The sequence below is a fragment of the Melanostigma gelatinosum genome (genome assembly GCF_949748355.1).
Source record: "Melanostigma gelatinosum genome assembly, chromosome: 15".
NCBI lineage: Eukaryota > Metazoa > Chordata > Actinopteri > Perciformes > Zoarcidae > Melanostigma > Melanostigma gelatinosum.
Window position 1 is genome coordinate 19,976,314 of NC_136648.1, and position 21,804 is coordinate 19,998,117.

The following is a 21,804-nucleotide window of genomic DNA, read 5'->3' on the forward strand; positions in this document are numbered from 1 at the left end:
TCCACAGTGCTTTCTGCTGCCGGGTCTGCACGCCGATTACAATAGAAATCCAGCGATGTACAGGAGACATCTTACATAACAGAAATGCTAGAAATATACACATTGACAAAATCTTTGTTTCACCAATTCAGCATTTGTCAGAGAGAGAGAGACCACATACAAGAAGTGATTTCACCTACTGTATTAAAGGACTATTCTTTTGATGCCTCAAGTTCGGCATTTTTGCTGTCGCCATCTTGGTTTTTGACGATAGACATCTTGTTTTTTGAAGCCAGAAGTGACACGAGAGGGTGGAGTTAAGTACAACCGAACACTGGATAAGACATTATAAGGCGAGCGAATTGTTACAATTATCTTTCATGAACTGAAAAGGTACTGTGAGAGGGTTAAAGTTGTAAGACAACTCCCAGACTGGACAACTCCGTAGCAACTACCTGTCAATCAAAAGGTAGCCACGCCCCAAAGCATACTCATCAATGACTAAAAGAACACGTGCTGTGTTGAAGACTTGAAACGAGCGATTGAGACCATAAACTCATGTTTACTGAGGTAATACATCAAGTGAGAAGTAGTCATTTTCTCATAGACGTCTATGACATCAGACTTCTTTTTGAAACCAGAGGAGTCGCCCCCTGATGGCCATTAGAGAGAATGCAAGTTTAAGGCACCTCTGCATTGGCTTCACTTTACAGAACCGGAGAGACCAAGAAGGCCAAACACTCTCAAACATCTTCGTTCATGTAGGCCAAGCAACACATGAATAGCTTGACACATTGTCAATGTCCAGACGCTTACGAGGCAGGTTGTAAATACACCCATTATTCAACCTGCTTCTGCCTGAGTAGTGAAAAATTGGTCATGACTTTATTGAAAGGAAACTCTCCCACGCGTGCAGCTGCTCCACCAAGGTTCACATGAGACGGCATTACCTCTTCATTACGCACACCCAACAGTCTATCCCTCCGTCCTCTAGAGCCGCCATCACTCACTGTCTCTGTACCGTCCGTCTCTTCAATGTCAACTCAATTCAGCTCAATTCCACTTCATTAATCCCCACGGAGACGATGGATTTGAGGGCAAACAAAGTTCTTCAAACAGCAATCAGCCAACAGGCATTAGAGATAAAGACAGACAGATGAGAAGGATGACTGATGTTGAAATTGTGTTGAAGAATGGCGTGCAGCATTTAGAGCGGTGGCTGCCAAACTCACAACCCACAGGCCAGATTGTTTTTCGCCCTTGAGAGAGATGCCCGAATGGTGTAATAATAGACGGGCTGGTGAGGGACGTGGATATGCTGTTCAGTCTCCTAGCACCGGATGCACCGTACAGATGTGCTGCTGTCTGCGCGCCCTGTTCTGTTAGTTGTTATGTCCCTGCTTCTGTGTCACTAAGGACAATCATTTTGCAATTAATAGTTTTAATAAGTTTCTGTTTTTTATGAACTCATCGTTCAATGACTCTAGGGAAATGAAGAAGATGTTAGCGTCCTGCAGCAAAAGGTGAACTGCAGTCAACAAGCCATAGTTTGTCCACATGCTCGACTCAGTTCGCAGTGCCCTGAAGCCCCGCCGCCGCTGCTACAAAGAGCGCTATCGCTGTATTAAATGTATTAATGTTGAACCTGTAGCGTGTCCAAATTGCACCGACTTCGACACTGCATGTCCTTGGGTCTCCAGCAATACACAGCCAAGTGTCAATTAGTTCAGATGGACATTTCTCGAGATTTGCTAAAAACCAGCCGGCAAACTTCGGTTCTGCCGAGTGAAGACAAAGCGGAAGTGTCTTAAAACTTACATTCTCTCTGCTGGCCACCGGGGGGCGACTCCTCTGGTTGCAAAAAGAAGTGCGATTGCATGGAATCTATGAGAAAATGACTTCTCACTCAGTAAACATTGTAAACATGAGTTTATGGTCTCAATCGCTAGTTTCAAGTCTTCAATACAGCATGATGTTCATTTCGTAAATTATGGTCCATTTAGAGTCAAATGGACCATAAAGCGGAGTATGCTTTAGGGCGGGGCTACTGTGATTGGCAGGTCTCACTGGTTGCAATGAGTCAAGATGGCGAAGGCCAAATTGCCGAACTCGAGGCGTCATAACGGCAGTCCACAAACCAATGGGTGACGTCACGATGACTACGTCCACTTCTTATATACAGTCTATGCTAAAAAACACACACACACACACATACAGACAGAGATTCCTTGCTTTATAGTTGGATTGCAGAGTGATTATTTTCTTTGACACAACCCAGTCATTACAGGGTCTGTTACTTGAGGATCCAACATCTAGAGTCTGAGGAATCCCTTTTTGTTTGTTTGATATTGTCCTCCAAAGTGAATCAGCTGTTACAGCCTTCATGCCGACGTACCTTTATCTGGAGCACGAAAGACACAATGTACAAGCACGACGGCCTTTCTTCACTAACGCGTCCCTTGTTTCGACAGAAAGCAGGCGGTCTGCCCTACATTTTCTCTTTGTCTAGACGGAGGAAAGCGCCGAGCGCTGCAGACACTTAGCATGGGACAGATGGAAGAGTGGCTGTTATTTGAATGTATCAGTGCCACAGTGCCTGTCACCCGATTAAAAAAGTGAAAAAATAAGGTTTACGTGATAGCAGTTTCTCAGCAGCATCAGAAGTGGGAAATAATGTTCTATAGTTGACTTGAACAAGCCCTGATATTGTTTGGATACTTATATTGATTATTTTGTTGGCGGGAAATTGGTCCAAACGCACAGAACTTGTGTTTCCCGTGACGGCCCCCTGAACTACATCCTCCCTCCTCTGTCTGTCAGATCCGGCGGCAGGGTGGCATCCAGCTGCTGGTGGACTTGCTGGACCACCGGATGAACGACGTGCACCGCAGCGCCTGCGGAGCCCTGAGGAACCTGGTGTACGGCAAAGCCAACGACGACAACAAGATCGCCCTGAAGAACTGCGGGGGCATCCCGGCTCTGGTGCGACTGCTCCGGAAGACCACAGACGTGGAGATCCGGGAGCTGCTCACAGGTAAAACCACCATGCAGCTGGTCATGCTAAAAGCTCGACCCAGAGGTCACATTTTCAGGTGCAGAAGTTTCTTTCGATTACTTCTCGTTCTGAAATGGCAGCTTACAGCTCAGCCTGTTGGCAAAGATGTCTTTTATAACGAGTGAATGAAAAATGCAAAATCTATGAAGGGAAATAACTCCATACACTCCCATATAACCAGGGCTGTGTTGAGTCTACAGTTTGAATCTTTACTATTTTCAAATATTTTAAATTGATTGAAACCCTGGTAACATTGTCAATGAGGCCAAATGTCTATAATGCATTCAAGACAAACATATAATGCATTATAATCTGCTTGTGTGCACTGTATAATTATAGTTAAAGTACTCATAAATATTCATCATGCTTTATGACAATAATCATAACACGTTATAAGGCATTATATTTGCTTCATAATTGCTGGTCTCTCACTGACTTTTTCTTTATGCAATAGATTTTCCCCATACTTGTAATACATAATAATCTTTTCATAATGCATTACTTTAAGAAGCATGATTAATGTCGCAGCATACTGTTAGAAGTGTGAACGAATAAAACCAGAAAAGAAGAAAAGTTCATGTTATATTACAATATTTGCAGCTTCGTGTTTGAAATCAATTATTTTGAGTAAAGTAATCCACAAATATAATCAACTTGCATTTATATCCAGGCACAAACATACAGACACATTGTTATATATAATGTGTCTCTCATGTACACACACTGCGAAGATGTGGAGAAGGAGACACATTCACTGAGTATCCGGCTCTACAACACACAAAACACACTGTACGCTGTACTACACGTGAGCACAAATATACACACACACACACACAGGAGAGAATTGTTTGCCACCTGCCTGCTTCCCAGCACTCATCGAGTACTGTTGACTTGTCAAAATAAGATTCTGTGGAAAGGGCTGCACTGCACTATCAACAGCAGGTTTGTGTTCTCCCTCAGTAAACACAAATATCGTCCACGTAAAAAGTGCAGTCAGGATTGACTGTTTTGAGTTTCTAAACCCACCGATCATTCCAATCCTGGAGTCAAATGAGAACAAATGGATTTCTCTTAGCATCGCCCACACTCATGAAAACACCTCTGCTGTAGGGCCTGTCAGAAGCACATTGTTTCAAGGCTTGTCAGAAAGCAGGATTTGAGTTATTTCTGCTTTCTAGGACCGTTTACATTGTAAACAGTGTGTTTTAGGCTGACATTAGGAAGAAGTGAAGGCTAGAGCCCTTATGTATTAGACCAGGGATTCCCAAAGTGGGGTGCGCGCACCCCTGGGGGTGCGCGAGCTGCCTCTAGGGGGTGCACGAGAGGAAAAGTGTAATGGCGGTCTGATGGTGTAATAATATTAAATATAAAAAAAAAATGTAATTTTAATTTAAAAACTGTCAGGTGGGACATCTGAAGCTATCGGTCGTAAAAGAGGAGAGGGACAGAGAGAGAGAGAGGAATCGGAGGCGAGGGGAACGGAGAGGTGCGTTGGGGGGAGAAGAAATCGAGCCAGAGTCAGAGGAAGATGAGACGGCGCAGACTGGGAAAAAAAGAGGAAATATGATGAAAAGTATGTGTGTCTGGGCTTCACTTGGATTGGCAACGCAGATTGCCCAAAGCCACAGTGCGTGGTGTGCAGTGAGGTTCTGGCTAACAGTCTGAAGCTCTTATTTACGTCGCCACCTGAACACCAAGCATGCCAGTGCTAGTCAAAAGCCCCTTACATTGTTTATATCGAAATTGGAGGAGTTACAAAACAGCCAAAAACAACTGGAGTCTCATTCATGTGTTGGTCTATAAATGACGCACTACGGGCTTCATATCTGGTTACAGAATAGCGAGAAAGGGGCTACCGCACACAATCGCCGAAGACGTGAGCTCGCCAGCTGCCAGAGAGATGGTGGAATGTATGATTGGGGGGAAAGAAGCAAACAAGTTGGACATGATCCCGGTGTCCAACAACACTGTGTCGCCGCATCGATGCTTTGTCCGAAGACATCCTGGCTACATTAGTCGCTCATTAATTGTAAATTAAATGTGATAATCTGCCTCTGAGCCTGTGCGTGTGTCCTCGCATCCGTATTGCTCTTTAAAAGTGACGCCTTGTGTCACTGAAAGTTATTGAAACTTTGTTGCAGTGTTTCAGGGCGTTTTCACACCTTCAGTTCATTTGCTTTGTTCTGATTCAGGGATTAATATGATACAATGTTGCAGTTGCTCCTTTGTTCGGTTTGTGTTCACACTGCAACATTTAACAGCGGACTAAATCTAGTAAACAAATGCCACGAGCGAGCAAACTGTTCTCTCATTGGTCCGATTCTTATGCGGCTATGAAGGCTTAAAAGGCTCTGTTGCTTCTTTTTTTTTTTTTTTATTAAGGGGGGGGGGGGGGGGTGCGCGAACCCGGTCGGGATGTAGAAGGGGGTGCGCGGCCTAAAAAGTTTGGGAACCGCTGTATTAGACTGATCAGTAGAAGGACATCATGACTTTTGGGCCAATTAAGGATTTGGCATCAAGATTGATCCGACCAACTTGGACCAAGTGTGCTACATTGTGGGCCAGTTGGTGCAGACGACCGGTCGTTAAAAATCTATTTTTAACGTTCAAACTGTGGAAACAGAAAAGCTCTTCAACAACAGATGGAGTTCATCGATGGATCCGTTGACGTGAAAGCGGAGTACTAACCCTCTACTGAGAATGCATTATTTAATATTCCGACTCATTGGTGTTTGAGATCATTAGAGATGATCTCACTCTTATGCAGCTCACTGTCCTCCAGGTCTCCCCACATTTCTTGATCCCGTCATTTTCTCCATTATCTCATCCAAATGAGGCTGACGTCCGCTATTTCTTAGCCGTTTCAATGCAAACTGATTGGATGGAGGACCGTTTGTGTTTTGGTACAGGAAACGCGGACATTGAGGTTGTCACAGGATTTTGGGGGTGGCCCGACGTGACTCTTATCGTAGCCTATCTGTAGTCCAGTGTTTTCTACCCACTTCCTGACGATTAAAACAAAAATGGAGAATTGGAGAGTGTAATGTTAGCCAGAGCTAGCAAAATGTCAGCAATTATTTTTCAGCTATGACTGACAGATTGGATGATTCGGCCAATGTTGAGTGTAGTGCATCTGACTTTTTAACAAGACCACAGTTTTCGATTTCACAATTAACATTTGTAGGTATATTAATCGAAACCCTGGTCTTTTCCTTACCTTCACCAAGTCCTTTGGTCGTCTATCATACTATGACCAACGTTTACGTGCCGCAACTTCAACACTCGCGAGATGTAAACATGTGAATCCGTCCTGATCGTTACCTTCCATCCCACATGATGTGAAGGCAGGCTCAGCTACCGAGTGTCCAACTCCGCTCTTACAATCACATTTATACCGTCCTTGCAAACTGTCCCCGTGCCCCACAAAGGCCCTTGAGCCCTCATCCACTCTCCTAATTATTTACAGCAGTACTTCTCATCGGGGTCACATGAGATTTCTGGTGAGGGACAAACATTTTAAGCATCATTCGTGGTAATGAGAGACAGCCATGAATACTGACGCGCACCCAAACTGAGCGCAGGGAACCGATGAAACCGAGATATACCAACACATGCGCCACACATATATGTTGATATGACTTTAGTGAGTATAGAAAAAGGGTTTAGGCTTAGCAGAGATGGAAATAAAAGATTGTTTTTGGTACGCTGCCAGAGTCTTAGAGAAGATTACCATATAAATTAGAGCAGAAATTCAAAGCACGGGGCACAGAAATCCCTGCTGTCACAAATGAATCAGTTGAACGGCCGGCCGGACGCAGACAGACTCTCTCTCTCTCTCTCTCTCTCTCTCTCTCTCTCTCTCTCAAAGACCCAGAGGAAATAACTATCTCTCCCCCTGTTTCCTAAACTCTCTCGCGGAATTGGTCTCCCATTCTCCTCCTGTCCTCTTTGCCTTTCTCTGTCTCCACTTTTTCCACTCTTTCTCTATAAATCGCCTAAGCTCCCTGCCTCTCTCCCTGCCTCTCTCCCTCTCTCTGGTGAGCATTTTGAGTCAGGATCACAGTGCGAAGTCAAGCTGCCTGGCTTGCTAGCTACAGATTCAGCTACCCACACAAATGCGAAGTTTGTTTGATGGCACAAAAAGTAAAAAAATAAAGAAAAGGTTGTTGTGCTCTCTTTCTTTTTCTCTCCTTTCAGTTTAATAATTTCTCTCTCTCTCTCTTTTCCATGCCCGTTCAGAACTGAAGATGATTATCTTGAGGGAATAAAGCTGCTTTGAAAGGACAGATATTAGCTCTACCTGCACATTCGATGCAGCTTACGTCGCAGCGTAGTGTGATTGCTTGGATGTATTCATGTGATTTGTAAGCGGGTATTTTCTGAGGTTGTCAAAGACAATTAAGTGTTTTTGTAGCTCACTTACAGCACAAGTTTTTGTGTATCTCAGTTTTGATCTTCAATTATTGATCCTGGCTTGGACTAGGAAGTGGTTTATGAAATATTGATTCATTTTGTTTTAAATGCATTCAGAAACGGAAAGGAGTAATTATTGACAGAGGAAATGCCAACAGTGTGAAATCTTCCCTCTCTGACTCTCAGAGCGCTGCGCTTCCTTGAACTTCTTTTTAAGATGTTGCACATCATCACTGGCTGTTGTTCCACTTGTCATCACAAAGCAACTTTCTCCTCCAGTCACAGCAGAGCACATCATCGTAAGTGGCTGTCAGCTCCCCTATAAGCAGATATAGACGTCGGCAGGCTCACACCGTGATGGGAACTCTCCGCACTCTGGATGCCATCTGGTCGCCATGCTCATCCAGCTTAGGCAACGCAAAGAGGTGTAGAGCGGCGTCTCGGAGGAAGGGGGGAACACAGGCGACTGCAATAAACATTGAGACGGGTTAAGGTCGGTGCCATCAAGTCATCGGAAACATGTGTTATACTAGTTCCCTGCAACACATGCTGTATCTAGTGCTCCATATAGTTCAAACATGAACTATGTAGAAACTAATATTAGTCCACGTCTTTATAAAAATAATTTCTAATATAGAAATAAAAGAACTTGATGCTGGAGTACAGAAAGGAGGTCGGCACTAAGGTGTAGTTAAGTCACCTAAAAATCGACATCAGTTAAGTGTACGCTATATTTAGAATATTTTCACTGCTTTACCTTGAAGTCTGACGTGGGAACTGAAGCCGTTATATCCATCTCTGCTCTCTTCAAAGCCACCAGACTCCTTTGACAAAAGCTGTTTGAGTTACCGTGAAAATGTCTGTCTTTGTCGATGGAGTCTGTGGCTTTGAACAGAGCAATAGAACAGGTTTGCTGTACCTTGTTGGAAAGGGCTGTCTGACGGCAAGGTAATATAGTGTACACTTAAACTGATATTGATTTTATTTATGTGTCTAGTTACGTTTCGCTGCTGCATCCACAGTGCATTGTTTAGCTCCCGTGCTGGTACTCCTGCCTGTTTCTCCAGACTGGGGCGATGCCGATACACAAGTACCACATTCAAAAGTTATACTGTTCTTACTTTATTTTAAACTGGACTTTTAATGCAGTTCCTCAGTAAAAGGTTAACCCGCTCAACCCGTTTCATAATTGCAGGTAAATCATATTTTAATCTGTCAACACCAGATTGAAACGTGAGCAAAATGCACGTCTGGTATTATTACAGTAGTTTATCAGTGTGTCAGTCTTTCCTTTCGGCCCGCCTGCATCGGCAGAATACCTGCAACACTAAAGATGGAATAAGATACGATACGATGAATAAATGAAGCCGTAACGCTGCAGTAGCAGGCTTGGTAGCCGAGTTTAATTCCAGCCTTGGGACCTTTGTTGCATCTCACACGCCTCTCTCTCCAACCCCCATTTTCAGTCAGCCTCAAATAATGGCCAAAATGCCAAATATATCCGAGAAAATATCAAAAATAGAGTACAGTAGCAGAGGTATAGAGCTTTACATCTTTGCTGGTTGACCTTGATGTGATCTACGGAATACTGCTTAGCGACACTGTTTTTAATGACGATGTCATTAAAGGACCCAAACTGAACAAACATGATTCCACGCTACGACCGAGGCTCATTAACACAAAGCCGGAGGCCTTTGTGGACCAAGTGATTGACGGTGATCGACGCTCACCTCATTATGAAAACAAAGAGCAGAGCTTTACGCCTCAGGTTTCTAGATTGAGGGCAATAAATGTGTGCAAAAATTGATGGCTACCAAATTAAGCCTTTTCCTGCATAAATACCGTGAGCGCTGGGACTCCGAAGTGCAGCGCGTTTCCTGTTATACTGTGTCAGAGAGACACATTCAGCTGACATCTCTTCTGCTGCATTCTAACAATTGATATGTCACTCTGTTGATATTATGCTAATACATGGATGTCATGATGTAGGGGGAGAGCAGGGTCGGTGTTTATTAACACCTTTGATTGTACAATGTACTTGTTCACACATTTCTTTGAGAAAAATAAACATTTGTAAAATGATTATATTTCCATAAATTACTGAGATTTGGAACTTGGCTATACATAATATGTATTGTGTATGTGGCATAACTAGAAACAGTATGGTAGAAAAACAATAACTAAAGATCCAAAGATCTGCTAACAAGCTGTAGTCATCATCCATTGAGTTGTTGAAAGGAATCCACAGCCTTCTACTGACCCGTTGACATGAAATGCAGTTTGCACGGTGCCTGTCTCTCTCTTGTGACAAAGGCACCCCGCTGTCTTCACGGTCACATCCTCAGTGTGGGCTCTTCAGAGATGCTGCGCACAAAACATGGTTATAAGCAGCTCCTGAAGGTGCTGACACATCGGGGATGATGTACAGAGAGTAGGTCATTTGTGCCAAATGAATCATTTTAGAGTGAGCAGGTTACAGAGATATGATAATGGTGTTATTGATCAGAGGAATGTACTCATAACAGCAGTCTGTTATTCATGGAAATGTTTTTTTATTCATAGAATCAGTCTGATATTAATTACTGTTTTTCAAAGCAACGGTCTCTTATTCTTTTGAGCGATTTCCAACACCATTACACACCGAACTCTTTGGAAGTGTGAAGTCCAGCAAATTGGAAAAACGCAACAAAAAACACTCAGAAAAACACACTTTGTACAAATTCTTTAAAGGTATTTTGACAAGAACAAGAGTCCACAAAGAAACACTACAAAATGCATCGGGAGAATTGGGGAACGGAGAGAAAAATAAAGAGAAAACAAAGACATGTGCCACGATGTTGCAGAAGAGAGAAATACAACAGGGGAGTGAAGATAAAGATGGGGAATGGTTAAGAGACAAAGAGAGATTGCCATCATATTCATTTCCCCTTCCACCATATAACAGCGCATTGCTGCCACTCATGATGTAAGGCTGAGGCAATTAACCCCCTTCATCTGTCATACACTCATGGCTTTGTGTGTGTGTGTGTGTGTGTGTGTGTGCCTGCATGTAGCATGCACTAACCCAAGGCCACATTTAGTGTATATTGTGTGTGTGAGATAGTTTGTGTGTTTGCGAGCCAGTGTTCCAGATCAAAGATAAAATCCCGCTGCCTGTCATACTCTGCACAGCAAGAGTCTGGCAAACAGCTGTCAATGGTCCGTACATTTAACAGTGACAAAATGTATTTTTTACAAGAAATATAAGCACAAATTATTGTCTGGGCTAATATTTCCGATATCCGATATCCATATCCCAGAACTATGTACACTTGTGTGGCGGGAACATGCACTCACAGCATCCATTTTTCAAGAATTCTAGAAAGAAGTGTTGTTGTTCACCCAATCCACCAAAGTAACACATTTTCTGACTTAACTAAAAAGAAAAAGATTATATGCATATGCCTCTCCCCAAAATATGTCCTAATTACTCTGGATAATCAACAGACCATACGCGTACATAGAAGCTACTTCCTACTATGGCAAATTAGCCATTGTAAGCTAACGGTGTATCGAAGTAAGCTCTGACACGTTGAGTTGAGCTAACAGCTTACAGAGATCAGATAGACCTTCTCATGTAACTGTAGGTAAGACAGCCCACAAGCTCATCTACCAAACTGCTCCATACAGAATGATAGTATCAGTTCCCTCTGAAGTATTATTCACTTTGTTTAAACCGTGGGGCGGGAAACAAGCCTTTCACCGCAGCACACGCTGACTCCCAGATGTGGAAATCAAGGTCAGCTCGAATGAATACGTGTCGCATCCGATGTCAAGGTTATCAAAAAAGAAAACACTGCGCCTCCTTTTACCCTCTCGAGCAGCAGACGAGATGAGACCGAGGGAAAACACTCATTGCTAACGTGACACAGCTAACGGCTAATTACCGCCACAAAGGCCAGAAGCTCGTCATTTAGAAACTCCTCCTGACCACAAACTGACAATCCGCCTTAACACCCGGCACAAGCGCACCGAGTTCAAGCGGAGAGTTCAGACTGATTTGTCGAGGGGGCTCAGAGATGCACACACACACACACACACACACACACACACACACACACACACACACACACACACACACACACACACACACACAAAAGAACAAACTCATGAAAACCCACAAAGACAGATAACAGGAGCTGTAATTACACATTCGCTGTTCAGCCGAGGGTAAACAACTCGGCATTTAAGAGAGGACGCCTTATTCCAAACACTCAGACACACAGATGGAGGGATAGGATGTTTTACCACTATTACAGCTATAATTACAACCATCAAGGAGAAGGGGGGGGGGGGGGGGTTCAGATGTGAGGAAGGTCAACGGCAATCTTGATGTGTTGCAAAGATCCGCAAGGTTACCGCAGTTTAGTGTGTTTGACCGTTTATATATCGTGTTTATATGATGTGTGTGTGTGTGTGTGTGTGTGTGTGTGCGAGAGAGAGAGTGAGTCTCCAGAGAAGCAGAGCTTTTGCCTATTCAGTGTGTGTTTGTGGCGACTTGTAAAAAGAGCAAGCGGTAATTGGTAGGCGGGAGGACACACTCGGGTGGCTGGTCCCTGTATGTTGAGTTCAGGTGAGGATCAAGAGCAGCGGAGAAGTGCGCTGGAACACTTTTTGGAAGTGCTTTACTGGCTTCAGTACTTTTTTGTTTTTTTGTTTTTGGTTTACGCTCTCAATTAATAACAGCAGCGCTGTGGTGCGATAAATGAATGGTCATGTTTCGAAATATTAGCCAAACATTTTAAATGCATCACTCCTGTGTAATTAAAGATGCATGATAAGTGGGGGTTGTTTATGTATTAGTGTACTTGATGATAGCTGATTATAAATCCAAAATATAACTTACATTGTCACCTAATGTTGGGTTAGATCTTCTTGAACAACATACGTTCTTGTGAACATGTTTAACTTCTGTCTGCTATTGATGGCCTGTAGGCCTCAGTGACCTGAGTATAACAAAGAAGATTATTTTTACTATAACGAATACTCAGATGAAGCATATCGTCCTATTCATCACAGACTAATCAATTCAATTCAATGTGGCTTTATTGGCATTAAAAGCTTCCAAAAAACAATCTTGCCAAAACATAAAAATTCAAAAGTACACAATAATATGAATATGAATATTGACACTTTGTCAAAGTCTCGGTTAAGTCTCGGTCTTGATCCTATTCTGTGTTGTCTTCATCATGACTTCATAACTTGCTCCTCGAAAGCATCTTCCCTGTCAGTTTCCTGGCCTCCTCACCAGTGCCATGATCAAAGATGTGATCAAGAGCCTCTCCTTATATTATCAGATGATATTATCAGGCAGATGAATATTTACTTCCCTGAATACTGTGCAATTCACAAAGACACCACAGATCACATCCTAACAATGACAGAGACTTGCACTGCCCTGGTCTGGCTTCACTCTGGACCCAAAGGTTACAGAAACGTTGGGCTTACTGGGCGAAACAGAACTAAAACCACAACCTCCTGAGAAAAATGTATACTTCATATTATATACAAAATAACTCAACTCAGAAGTCCATGAACAGGCTTTTCTGAAACACACACTCTTATCATCCTCATCCTAATGTGTATTTACAGTAAAACATGTGTTCTACACCACACATCATCTGTTCATTGTCAATAGAAATATTCATGTTTTATTTGTTAAATGTGGGTTGATCTCTTCCAAAAGAAGGAAAAAAAACTATTTGACATTTAAACTTTGTAACCAAAATGTATCCATCAAAAGGTGTAATATGAAGGGATGGTCGAGTTTTTGTTGCTTTATTAACACTTTGGTTTATGTACAAACATTTAGGCAAAACAATGTTTCTAGTTCGACAGCACTGGAACTGCGATGGAATATTGAGGCCTCTGTTTCTAGTGATTTGAGAGAGAGTGAAGTAAAGGTGCATCCGGTAGCCCAGCAGCCTCTCTGGCTGTGCACCGCGTCGTCTGGACACACGGCCCGGGCTCAGGAGCAGACACTTCACAGGCCAAAGTCAATCAGTTTCACTTTCAGTGGCTGCTGCTGGTGTTCCACCACTGAATTGCCACATTTAATGTCAGGTCTGCAAAGCAAAATTGCTATCGCCCTCAAGTGTGATATAGAGCTGCGGGTCAACTGAAGAAGAAATGGACACAGCAGCTGTTGTTTTGTAAGTGACTGTAACCAAACCTCAATCAGTTGATAACCCAATCCCACATTGCATACTATGCACTACATGCTCACTATGTGTAGCGTTCAACATACCTTTGTGTGAATAAACGGTGGTGTGTCTCTTTTCCAACGCAGTGAATCGTAATTACCGCCTCGCTTCCTTAAAAAGAATCCTTACAGGTTGGAACTGCGTAGCAATGGTGACCCGTGACAACCTCATGTGACCAAACGATGACTTGTGAGATCCATACAGTCTTATACTTGGACTTAAATAGAAGTGTTATTGATGTCACAGAGCTGTCAGCCCAATAGTGGTGCAGGAATGATTCTAACATTAGCTTTTTTACTTCTGCCGACTGAAGCCACACTTCAAAAATCATGAAGTGGCGATCATTTGTGAAGATTATTTTGCTGAAGAAAACATGAAAGTATCATAAATGTTTGTTTGCCACAGAGCGATCATCCAATGAGGGAACCAGGTTGATGCTAATTTCCGGGTTGGCCTTCAAAAATATGTGTTCCCTGCAGCAGTCTATTGTCTGTTATTTCCTCACCACCGCATTGCATTTTGGGATATTTATGCCGGCACAGCATTCTGTAATATTTCACTGCTAATAATAGTGCGTTTCATACCAAGGTTTCATAAAATCTCACACTTTTTTGGGGTACTAAATAGCATTGTGGATTTTTGGACAGTCATAAATAATTGTATTACTTCTAACGGTTCCTTCCCCACTGTAACATGTCAACATATCTTCCATGAAAAAGGCCCATAGTTCTCCGAATACGTGTTTAATTCAGTGTTTTTTTGGAGTTGCATGTCTCTCCTCTGTTTGTTGTTTTGTCCCTTTTCCTCCGGATCAGTTTGTTTTGACGTTCTGTCTCGCTTGCCGTCCTCCTCAGGTGTTTTGTGGAACCTGTCGTCATGCGACGCCCTGAAGATGCCCATCATCCAGGATGCCCTCGCCGTGCTGACCAACGCTGTGATCATCCCCCACTCTGGCTGGGATACGTCCCCGCATACACAGGAGGACCGCAAGCTGCACCTCCACTCCTCCCAGGTCCTCCGCAACGCCACAGGCTGCCTCCGGTCAGTGTCTGTTTCCTATCCGACATTAGGATGGAGACTTTTTATTTATACATCTTTTCTTTGCTATTGTACGGCCTACACCTTCACTGAGTGACTATTTAGTGTCGCAAATATTCCTGCGACACTAATTCGCTCACTCTGCTACTACCAACCACATTCAAACAGAGAAATAAGTCCCCCTAGTCTGTCATCTTGAGATCGTAGTCTGTCATCTTTACACAGAGAGATGACGGACTTCAGCAGCATTGACTCACCACTTGGCTTCAGAGCTGCTGTGGCTTTTCATTTTTACATTTGAGACGTAATGCTAGTCATACAGGGAAGTCTGGAATAGTAGGACTGTGACACGTTCTTTTTTTATGTTGTTTTGGCTCCGTGCTCCAGCACGCCGGATATTAAAGAAGATAAACAGTGACTGTAAAAATCCAAGTGCATCAGATGTTGTTGGCTGTGTTTTTCAGCATTTCTTCTTAGGCCCCTCTGGGGAATACCTGACATATTATTTTAAAACAATTCAAATTACGGGGGGAAAAATCCTGCGACTTAATTAATTGTTTTTTTCTGGCCACTTAGGGGCAGTGCAACAAGCTGTAAGCATAACACTGTGTCTGTATAAAGGTATACAGACACAACTTGTCATGCCTTCATTTCAGGCCTTCTGTGCTCTCCATCCTACAAATAGCATGTGTTTTGGGGTTTCTACTACAACGTGTATACATGCTTTAATGTGGAAAAAACACATTATTTTCCTCATGCTGTCTGTCTGTATGTACCTATATTCACCCTCTGTCTGAAACGCTCTGTTTTAGCGCCTGTCTCTTTAAGACCCCGTACCCAAAAAGCCAAGTCTGCTCCAATTGTCTTGTGAGAAAAAATATGGTGCACCCCTTTCTCAAGCTGTGGCCGGTACATTACAACGTTACAAGGTCCATTTATTGTCATTGGACTCCAGGGTTGCGCAACAAAATGCAGTTTGTAGTCACACAAATGTACCGGTAATAAAAACGATATTGTATGTGGAGTGTGGGGGGCGAATTTAAGGGTCTCACAGCATGTGACATAGTAAGGAGATCCAAATCTGATTGGCTTGTTGAACCACATGGTTTCTGATCTACTTACAAAATCGGACTCTGTGTTATTTCACAGCTTGTAGGCTGGTAGGAACTCCAGATTTCCAAATGTATGTGCACAAGCAGGAATGCAGCTTAATAATGTTTTGTCTCTCAAAGGAATTCAGACAATTGACCAATCAGAGCCTTGAGGATTCAAACATGTTGATCTTATAGCTTGCTAGCTACGTAGCAGCAGCCTTCAAGTGGACTGAAAAAGCAGGATCAATGTCAGGGCCTTTAAAGTAGATATAGCCAATCGTATTGATGTAAAATATGTGTTGGTGTGCTGCTTTCCAAAGCTGCGTGATGAAATTTTCCGGAGCCAAGACGGAGCTCATAAATATTTCTAACAGAGACGTGTCGGCGGTGTACCAGACATTCTTTTGATGTGCTACCGGTTCCCCTTCATTAAACACTTCAGCATCAAAGGAAAACAACAACTCATCTTGCAGACAGAATAATGACAACTTCGCCATGAAACATTCACAAATGCAAATGCACATCAACTGTCTATATATATTCGTTTTTTCTTGCATCATCTTATTTCTGCAGACGTATACGTGAAACAGTAGAGCAAATAAATGTGCTTTAATTTAATACATGTTGCTTCATGTAGAATAGAGTGGGATTGCTGCCATGACTACATTTGCATCTCTGTCTGCAAGGTTATCTTGCTTCCTGTGTGTGTGTGTGTGTGTGTGTGTGTGTGTGTGTGTGTGTGTGTGTGTGTGTGTGTGTGTGTGTGTGTGTGTGTGTGTGTGTGCGAGCGTGCGAGCGTGTGTGTTGCAGGAGATAGTTTTGTGTGGATCAGCTCCCTAAACTCAAAGGGCTAATTCATCTTTCTCACACCTCGTTAGGGAACGTGGGGAGTCTGATTAAAGATTGAATATTTCATGGTGGGCTTGGTGTATCGTCGCCCACCTGCTCTCTCTCTCTCTCTCGCTCTCTCTCTCTCTCTCTCTCTCTCTCTCTCTCTCTCTCCATCTCCTCCTCGCATTTGTAAGAAATTTGAGCAAAAACCGGGGTGGTTAGTAGATATAATAAAAGTGTTTAATAATTCATAATTAAGAATCCATAATTAGTCATAATCATAAGTGTTTTGGGGATGCATAATTAAGATAAACATAAAGTGCTGTAGGATTATAGAAGGGAGTAAGTCATAACTGACAGGATTTGAATGTGTTTGTTGCAGGTAGAGCGAGATGTGAAGACAGGCGTTTACTGAGGTGTGAGTGTAGGTAGCCAATATAAATTGAGATAGACGGAAGGGGAGGAGTCGCGAACGAATATGAGGGCGGGATATAGCAAAGCGTTTTTCTCTCCTGTTAGTTACGGTCCGGGGGAAGACGTGTTCTCCTGGGACTGGGGAGAGTTTTTTCCAAAGTGGGTTAATTGTGTAATATTTCATGAGATTAATGTACACCATTGCATAACTGTAATTGCAACAGCAGGATTAAAATCCTTTCTGACGGTAGACCAGTTTCGGTAACGTTTTTAGCGCCGTGGGTCTGAAAAGCTATCAGACCGCGTGTGCTGGCCTGCTACACGCTCCTCGTGAGGAGTTTTTTCCCTCCACACATTCCTCATTTTCTCTTCCTCTCTCCCCCCCATGTTCCGTCTCCGTCTCATTACTCCATTCCTTCTCTCTCTCATACTGTACTTACTCCTTGTATCCCTTTCTCATTCTGTCTCGCCCCGTCTCTGCCTCGCCGTCCCTCACTTTCACACACGCATTTTCTCCCCCTGCTTACTCACTGCTTGTGTGCGTGTGTGTGTGTGCTTATGCTGTTGTGCCAACTAACAGAAGCTGCTGAAACTTTTGCTGCTAGAAATCTGAATGTGAGTTATGTGCATTGAATTTTTAGATGACACCTTTTTTTGTTTTTTTAGAAACTAATTTGGTTTGTCATTTACTGTACTGTAGCTGATCGGAAAAAGCACAAAAACCTACCACCCAGACGTGTAAACATCCCTCTCTGCAACACGCATCAGTATTCTTCACCCCTCCCAAGTGTCCGTCAGTACTTAATGTACTTAAAGGCACTTGGCCTGTGATAGTAGCAGCCGAAATTACAGTCAAATCCCCCATCTTTCTCCACTGAAATCACAAAAAAGAAGGCAGCACCTGCAACTTCAGCCAAGTCAACAGGTAGCATTGTTCTGATCCGTCCTCAGTACATGTATCAAATGATCTGTGTGGGTAATGCAGTGATCACAGCGGCCTGTTAACATTTTCTTTGGGATTAGACACCACTAATTTCAACCGACATAATAAGTGCCTTAATTCTGCTTTGCTGACTGATCTGGAGGCCCCCTTCATTGCTATAGCTTTGTGCTTACATGTTATATATTTGGAGACATGCAGGTTATGTCATTGCTTGAAACCTTTTTGACGTGGATGCAGGAATCTCCTTTATCTTGCAGCTGTATCCGTTAGCTGCTGTGCTAAAGGAAAGAGTTTAATTGTCTGGAGTGATGGTTGTTATGCCGGTTAGCTCTGACAAAGTGTAGGCAACGAGGTAATCTCTATGAACAGATGTCTGCATATGAAAGCAGAATCTGTATCTGTATGAAAGCAGAATCTGTAGGCAGCAGGTCAGGATTTTTGCATTGGAAGCGTTTGGATTTCCGTTTATAGTCCTGTTGTAGCCCGAGTAGTGTTGACCAATTCAAGTTTGAAGGGCTTTTGTTGTATGCAGGTAAAGAGTCAGTGTGGATAGTAAAAGACCACATTACCCAAAATGCAATCCCATCAACCACAATTTAGCTTTTTACTAGCTTTAAACAAAATGATCTGCATATGAATACAGAGAAACAATCCAGTTGTTCAATCCAACAATCCAATCTATTGTTGCCTCTCAAGTTGCTGATCAGACTGTGGACAATGACCGGTGCCGATATCCGTTTTCTGTTATATGGATATCTACCGGGAACATCGGAACCCGCAAAATATTGGCCCCTGGCTCCAGGGGCTTAAATGCCATCAGACCGATAGCAGAGCACAGGCCTTTTATCTCTTTTCTGTGAGATTGAAATTAAGCCGTCAACACATTACAAATCGGGTGAATCAGAGTTAAAAACAGATTATCTGGCGATAGCAACGTGCTTTTCGACGCTGTGACAAGACTGTGTGCTCCCTCGTTGACGCATACTGTTACCTTTTTATTTTTCTCTCAATATTTATACTCTTCATACGAAAAGATCATAATGGGGGATAATCTGCAGCTCTGTTGCCTTCAAGGGGATTAATTAGGAGGTTAATTGAATGGAATCCACGAACAGGTGGTATTGAAAGTGACGGAAAGATGTGAAAGAACATATAAAGTGGTTTAAAAGTACCAGTCAAGTCTTTTTATTTTGATGTTGTGTGTTTCTGTCTTTGGCCATGTCCACAACAAGCTAAACACCACACACACACGTACTGTATACACACTAGCTACATGGCTTAATGCGGATACCTATTTACACATTCATTTACAGTCATGTTTCTGCCTATGAAAATATGCAATAAAAGCATCAGTGAAGCCCACAGTAAAATACTAAATGGACTTTTGTATGACGAATTTATCGTCGCTGTTCTTTTATTTAGGAAAGCTTACGGATGTACTCACTCAATTTAAGGCCAGTTGAGTATTCAGACATGAAGTTTACAACACCGCAGCTGTGTGACAACACAACCCCGTGCCTTTAAAACCACATGGTTTGAGACTAAAATGGTGACGATTGTTATTAAGGGAAAACAAATGCGGCTAATGGGAGTTTTGGAAGCTTGGTGCCATTTCTCACTGACACCGAGGGCACGGGCATCTCCGAGCCATCCTTAATAGTCTGACATTTAAAGGGCATTACACTCAGACTCTCTCTCTCTCCTCCGTGTCACACGGAGACGTATCCGATATCCCATCTCCGTATGCTTCAACACACGCGTGTGTGAAAGTACCGGCCAGCCGAGCTGTGTGTGTGTGTGTGTTACGACGCAGACGTGCATAGGATATTCTGAAGCTGTGCTGCATGTTCAGTTCTCAGCTGGACTGTTCATTGATGAGGTGTGTGTGTGTGTGTGTGTGTGTGTGTGTGTGTGTGTGTGTGTGTGTGTGTGTGTGTGTGTGTGTGTGTGTGTAACAGGAATGTGAGTTCTGCAGGTGAGGAGGCCCGGAGGAGGATGAGGGAGTGCGAGGGCCTTACAGACGCTCTGCTCTACGTCATCCAGACCGCTCTGGGGAGCAGTGAGATCGACAGCAAGGTACCTCTCTCGCACACAATGCAGCCAACTGCCATGCACACGTCCTCTAGCTCACACACGACGTCTGAATAAAAATACACGCACACTGATTCAAATAATAAAGGCATTGCTGAAAAGTCCTGTGCATGTGTGTATCTGCATGTTTTTGTGTATATCACTGTCCAACAACTCAAATATAAATGCTTGTTTTTGCTTTATAAAAAACATGTTTTGTGTGTGTGTGTGTGTGTGTGTGTGTGTGAGAGAGTGTATGTGTCTACTCCACAGTATGATTCTGAGTGTTTGGTTGTCTGTTCGATTGATTGCCATCTGTCCCTCCTTCATATCTGTCTCTTCATCTCTCTCTCCCACCAGACCGTAGAGAACTGTGTGTGCATCCTGAGGAACCTGTCGTACCGTTTGGCCGCAGAGACGTCTCACACCCAGCAGGGGGGGTCGGAGGAGCTGGACGGTCTGCTGTGTGACACCGGCGGGAAGGACGCAGAGAGTTCCGGATGCTGGGGCAAGAAGAAGAAGAAAAAGAAGGGACATGAACAGGTCGGGAAACTCAAAGTTAGACACATTTTTACAGTGCTTCCTTTCTTGATTCGCTCAAATACTCTTTGCTGGTGCTTCATGTGAGATCAAACTGGTTTCTTGGATGGGGCAGAGTTCATCACTGCAGAGGATTGCAGATCCGTGCAGTTAGTAGTATGGTGGATAATAACAATGTGGTGGAGGATTCATCGTTGCCCTCTGATGAATATCCAGACAGGCTAATGTTTTGCCCTCTACTTGCTTGTCCAAAAAAAGAGGCGAATGTTGCTCCATCTAGCATCTGTCCTGTCTGTGTATTTAAAGGAACACCTCTCCCACTAAATGTATGTTGTATATTATATTGTATATTCGCGTATTGCCTTGAATTCTTGAAAAAAACTCATTTACACACCGAGTACATTATGCATGAGGGATATACCCTTGTTTCTTTGATGCCGTGACGAGGGCACATAATCAAATAATAAGGCATGATAACAGTTTTACCAGGCGGAAACCTCCGGTTCTGAAAAGTGAAGCCACTGCAGAGGTCCCTTAAACTTGTCCATGTCCATCAGGGGGCGACTCCTCTGGTTGTATAAAGTCTATGAGAAAATGACTCTACTTCTCACTTGCTTTGTTACCTCAGTAAACATTGTAAACATGAGTTTATGGTCTCCATCTCTAGGTTCAAGAGCCAAATACACCATAAAGCAGAACATGCTTTATGGTTGAGGGGAGTGGCTACTTTGTGATTGACAGCTCGCAGTTGTTCGTGTTTTCGTCTTAGAACTTTAAAACTTTCCATTTCATAAAAGTTAATGAACACTTTGGTCTTCAGTAAATGTCTTTGTTAGCTCTTAGCTCCGCCCTTTCGTGTCACTTCTGGTGGCGGAAAACCGAGATGGCTGTGGCCAAAACACCGAACTTGAATACATCTACTTCCTTCATACAGTCTATGAGTAGTACAGATAGAAGGTTGTCATCTTGAGCCTATATTATAGAGCATCTAATATGTATTTTCCAAGACACTATGCCAACCATTATATGTTTACATTTGTATTGCTCTGTTATCCGTGTTGTGTCAGAGCAGTGCCCCAAGTGGAGGATTCAATACCTCCTTTTGTACTGCAGCTCTGTGCTCAGTTCATTCCTAGTTCACCATCTCTAGTCTCAAATGAGTCTTTAGAAATGCACCACAGTTTT

The 21,804-nt window shown here is 43.1% G+C and overlaps 1 protein-coding gene across 1 annotated transcript in view; it reads left to right on the forward strand.

Annotated features, from left to right (window-relative positions):
- The window catches only part of LOC306788906 (catenin delta-2-like), a 152,236-nt gene that overhangs the window by 115,392 nt on the left and 15,040 nt on the right, over positions 1-21,804 (forward strand). Inside the window, exons 14-17 of the mRNA XM_079284613.1 lie at positions 2,800-3,013; positions 14,544-14,730; positions 19,968-20,085; positions 20,440-20,622. Coding sequence (XP_079140739.1) covers positions 2,800-3,013; positions 14,544-14,730; positions 19,968-20,085; positions 20,440-20,622 — 702 coding nt within the window. The remainder of the gene's footprint in view (positions 1-2,799; positions 3,014-14,543; positions 14,731-19,967; positions 20,086-20,439; positions 20,623-21,804) is intronic.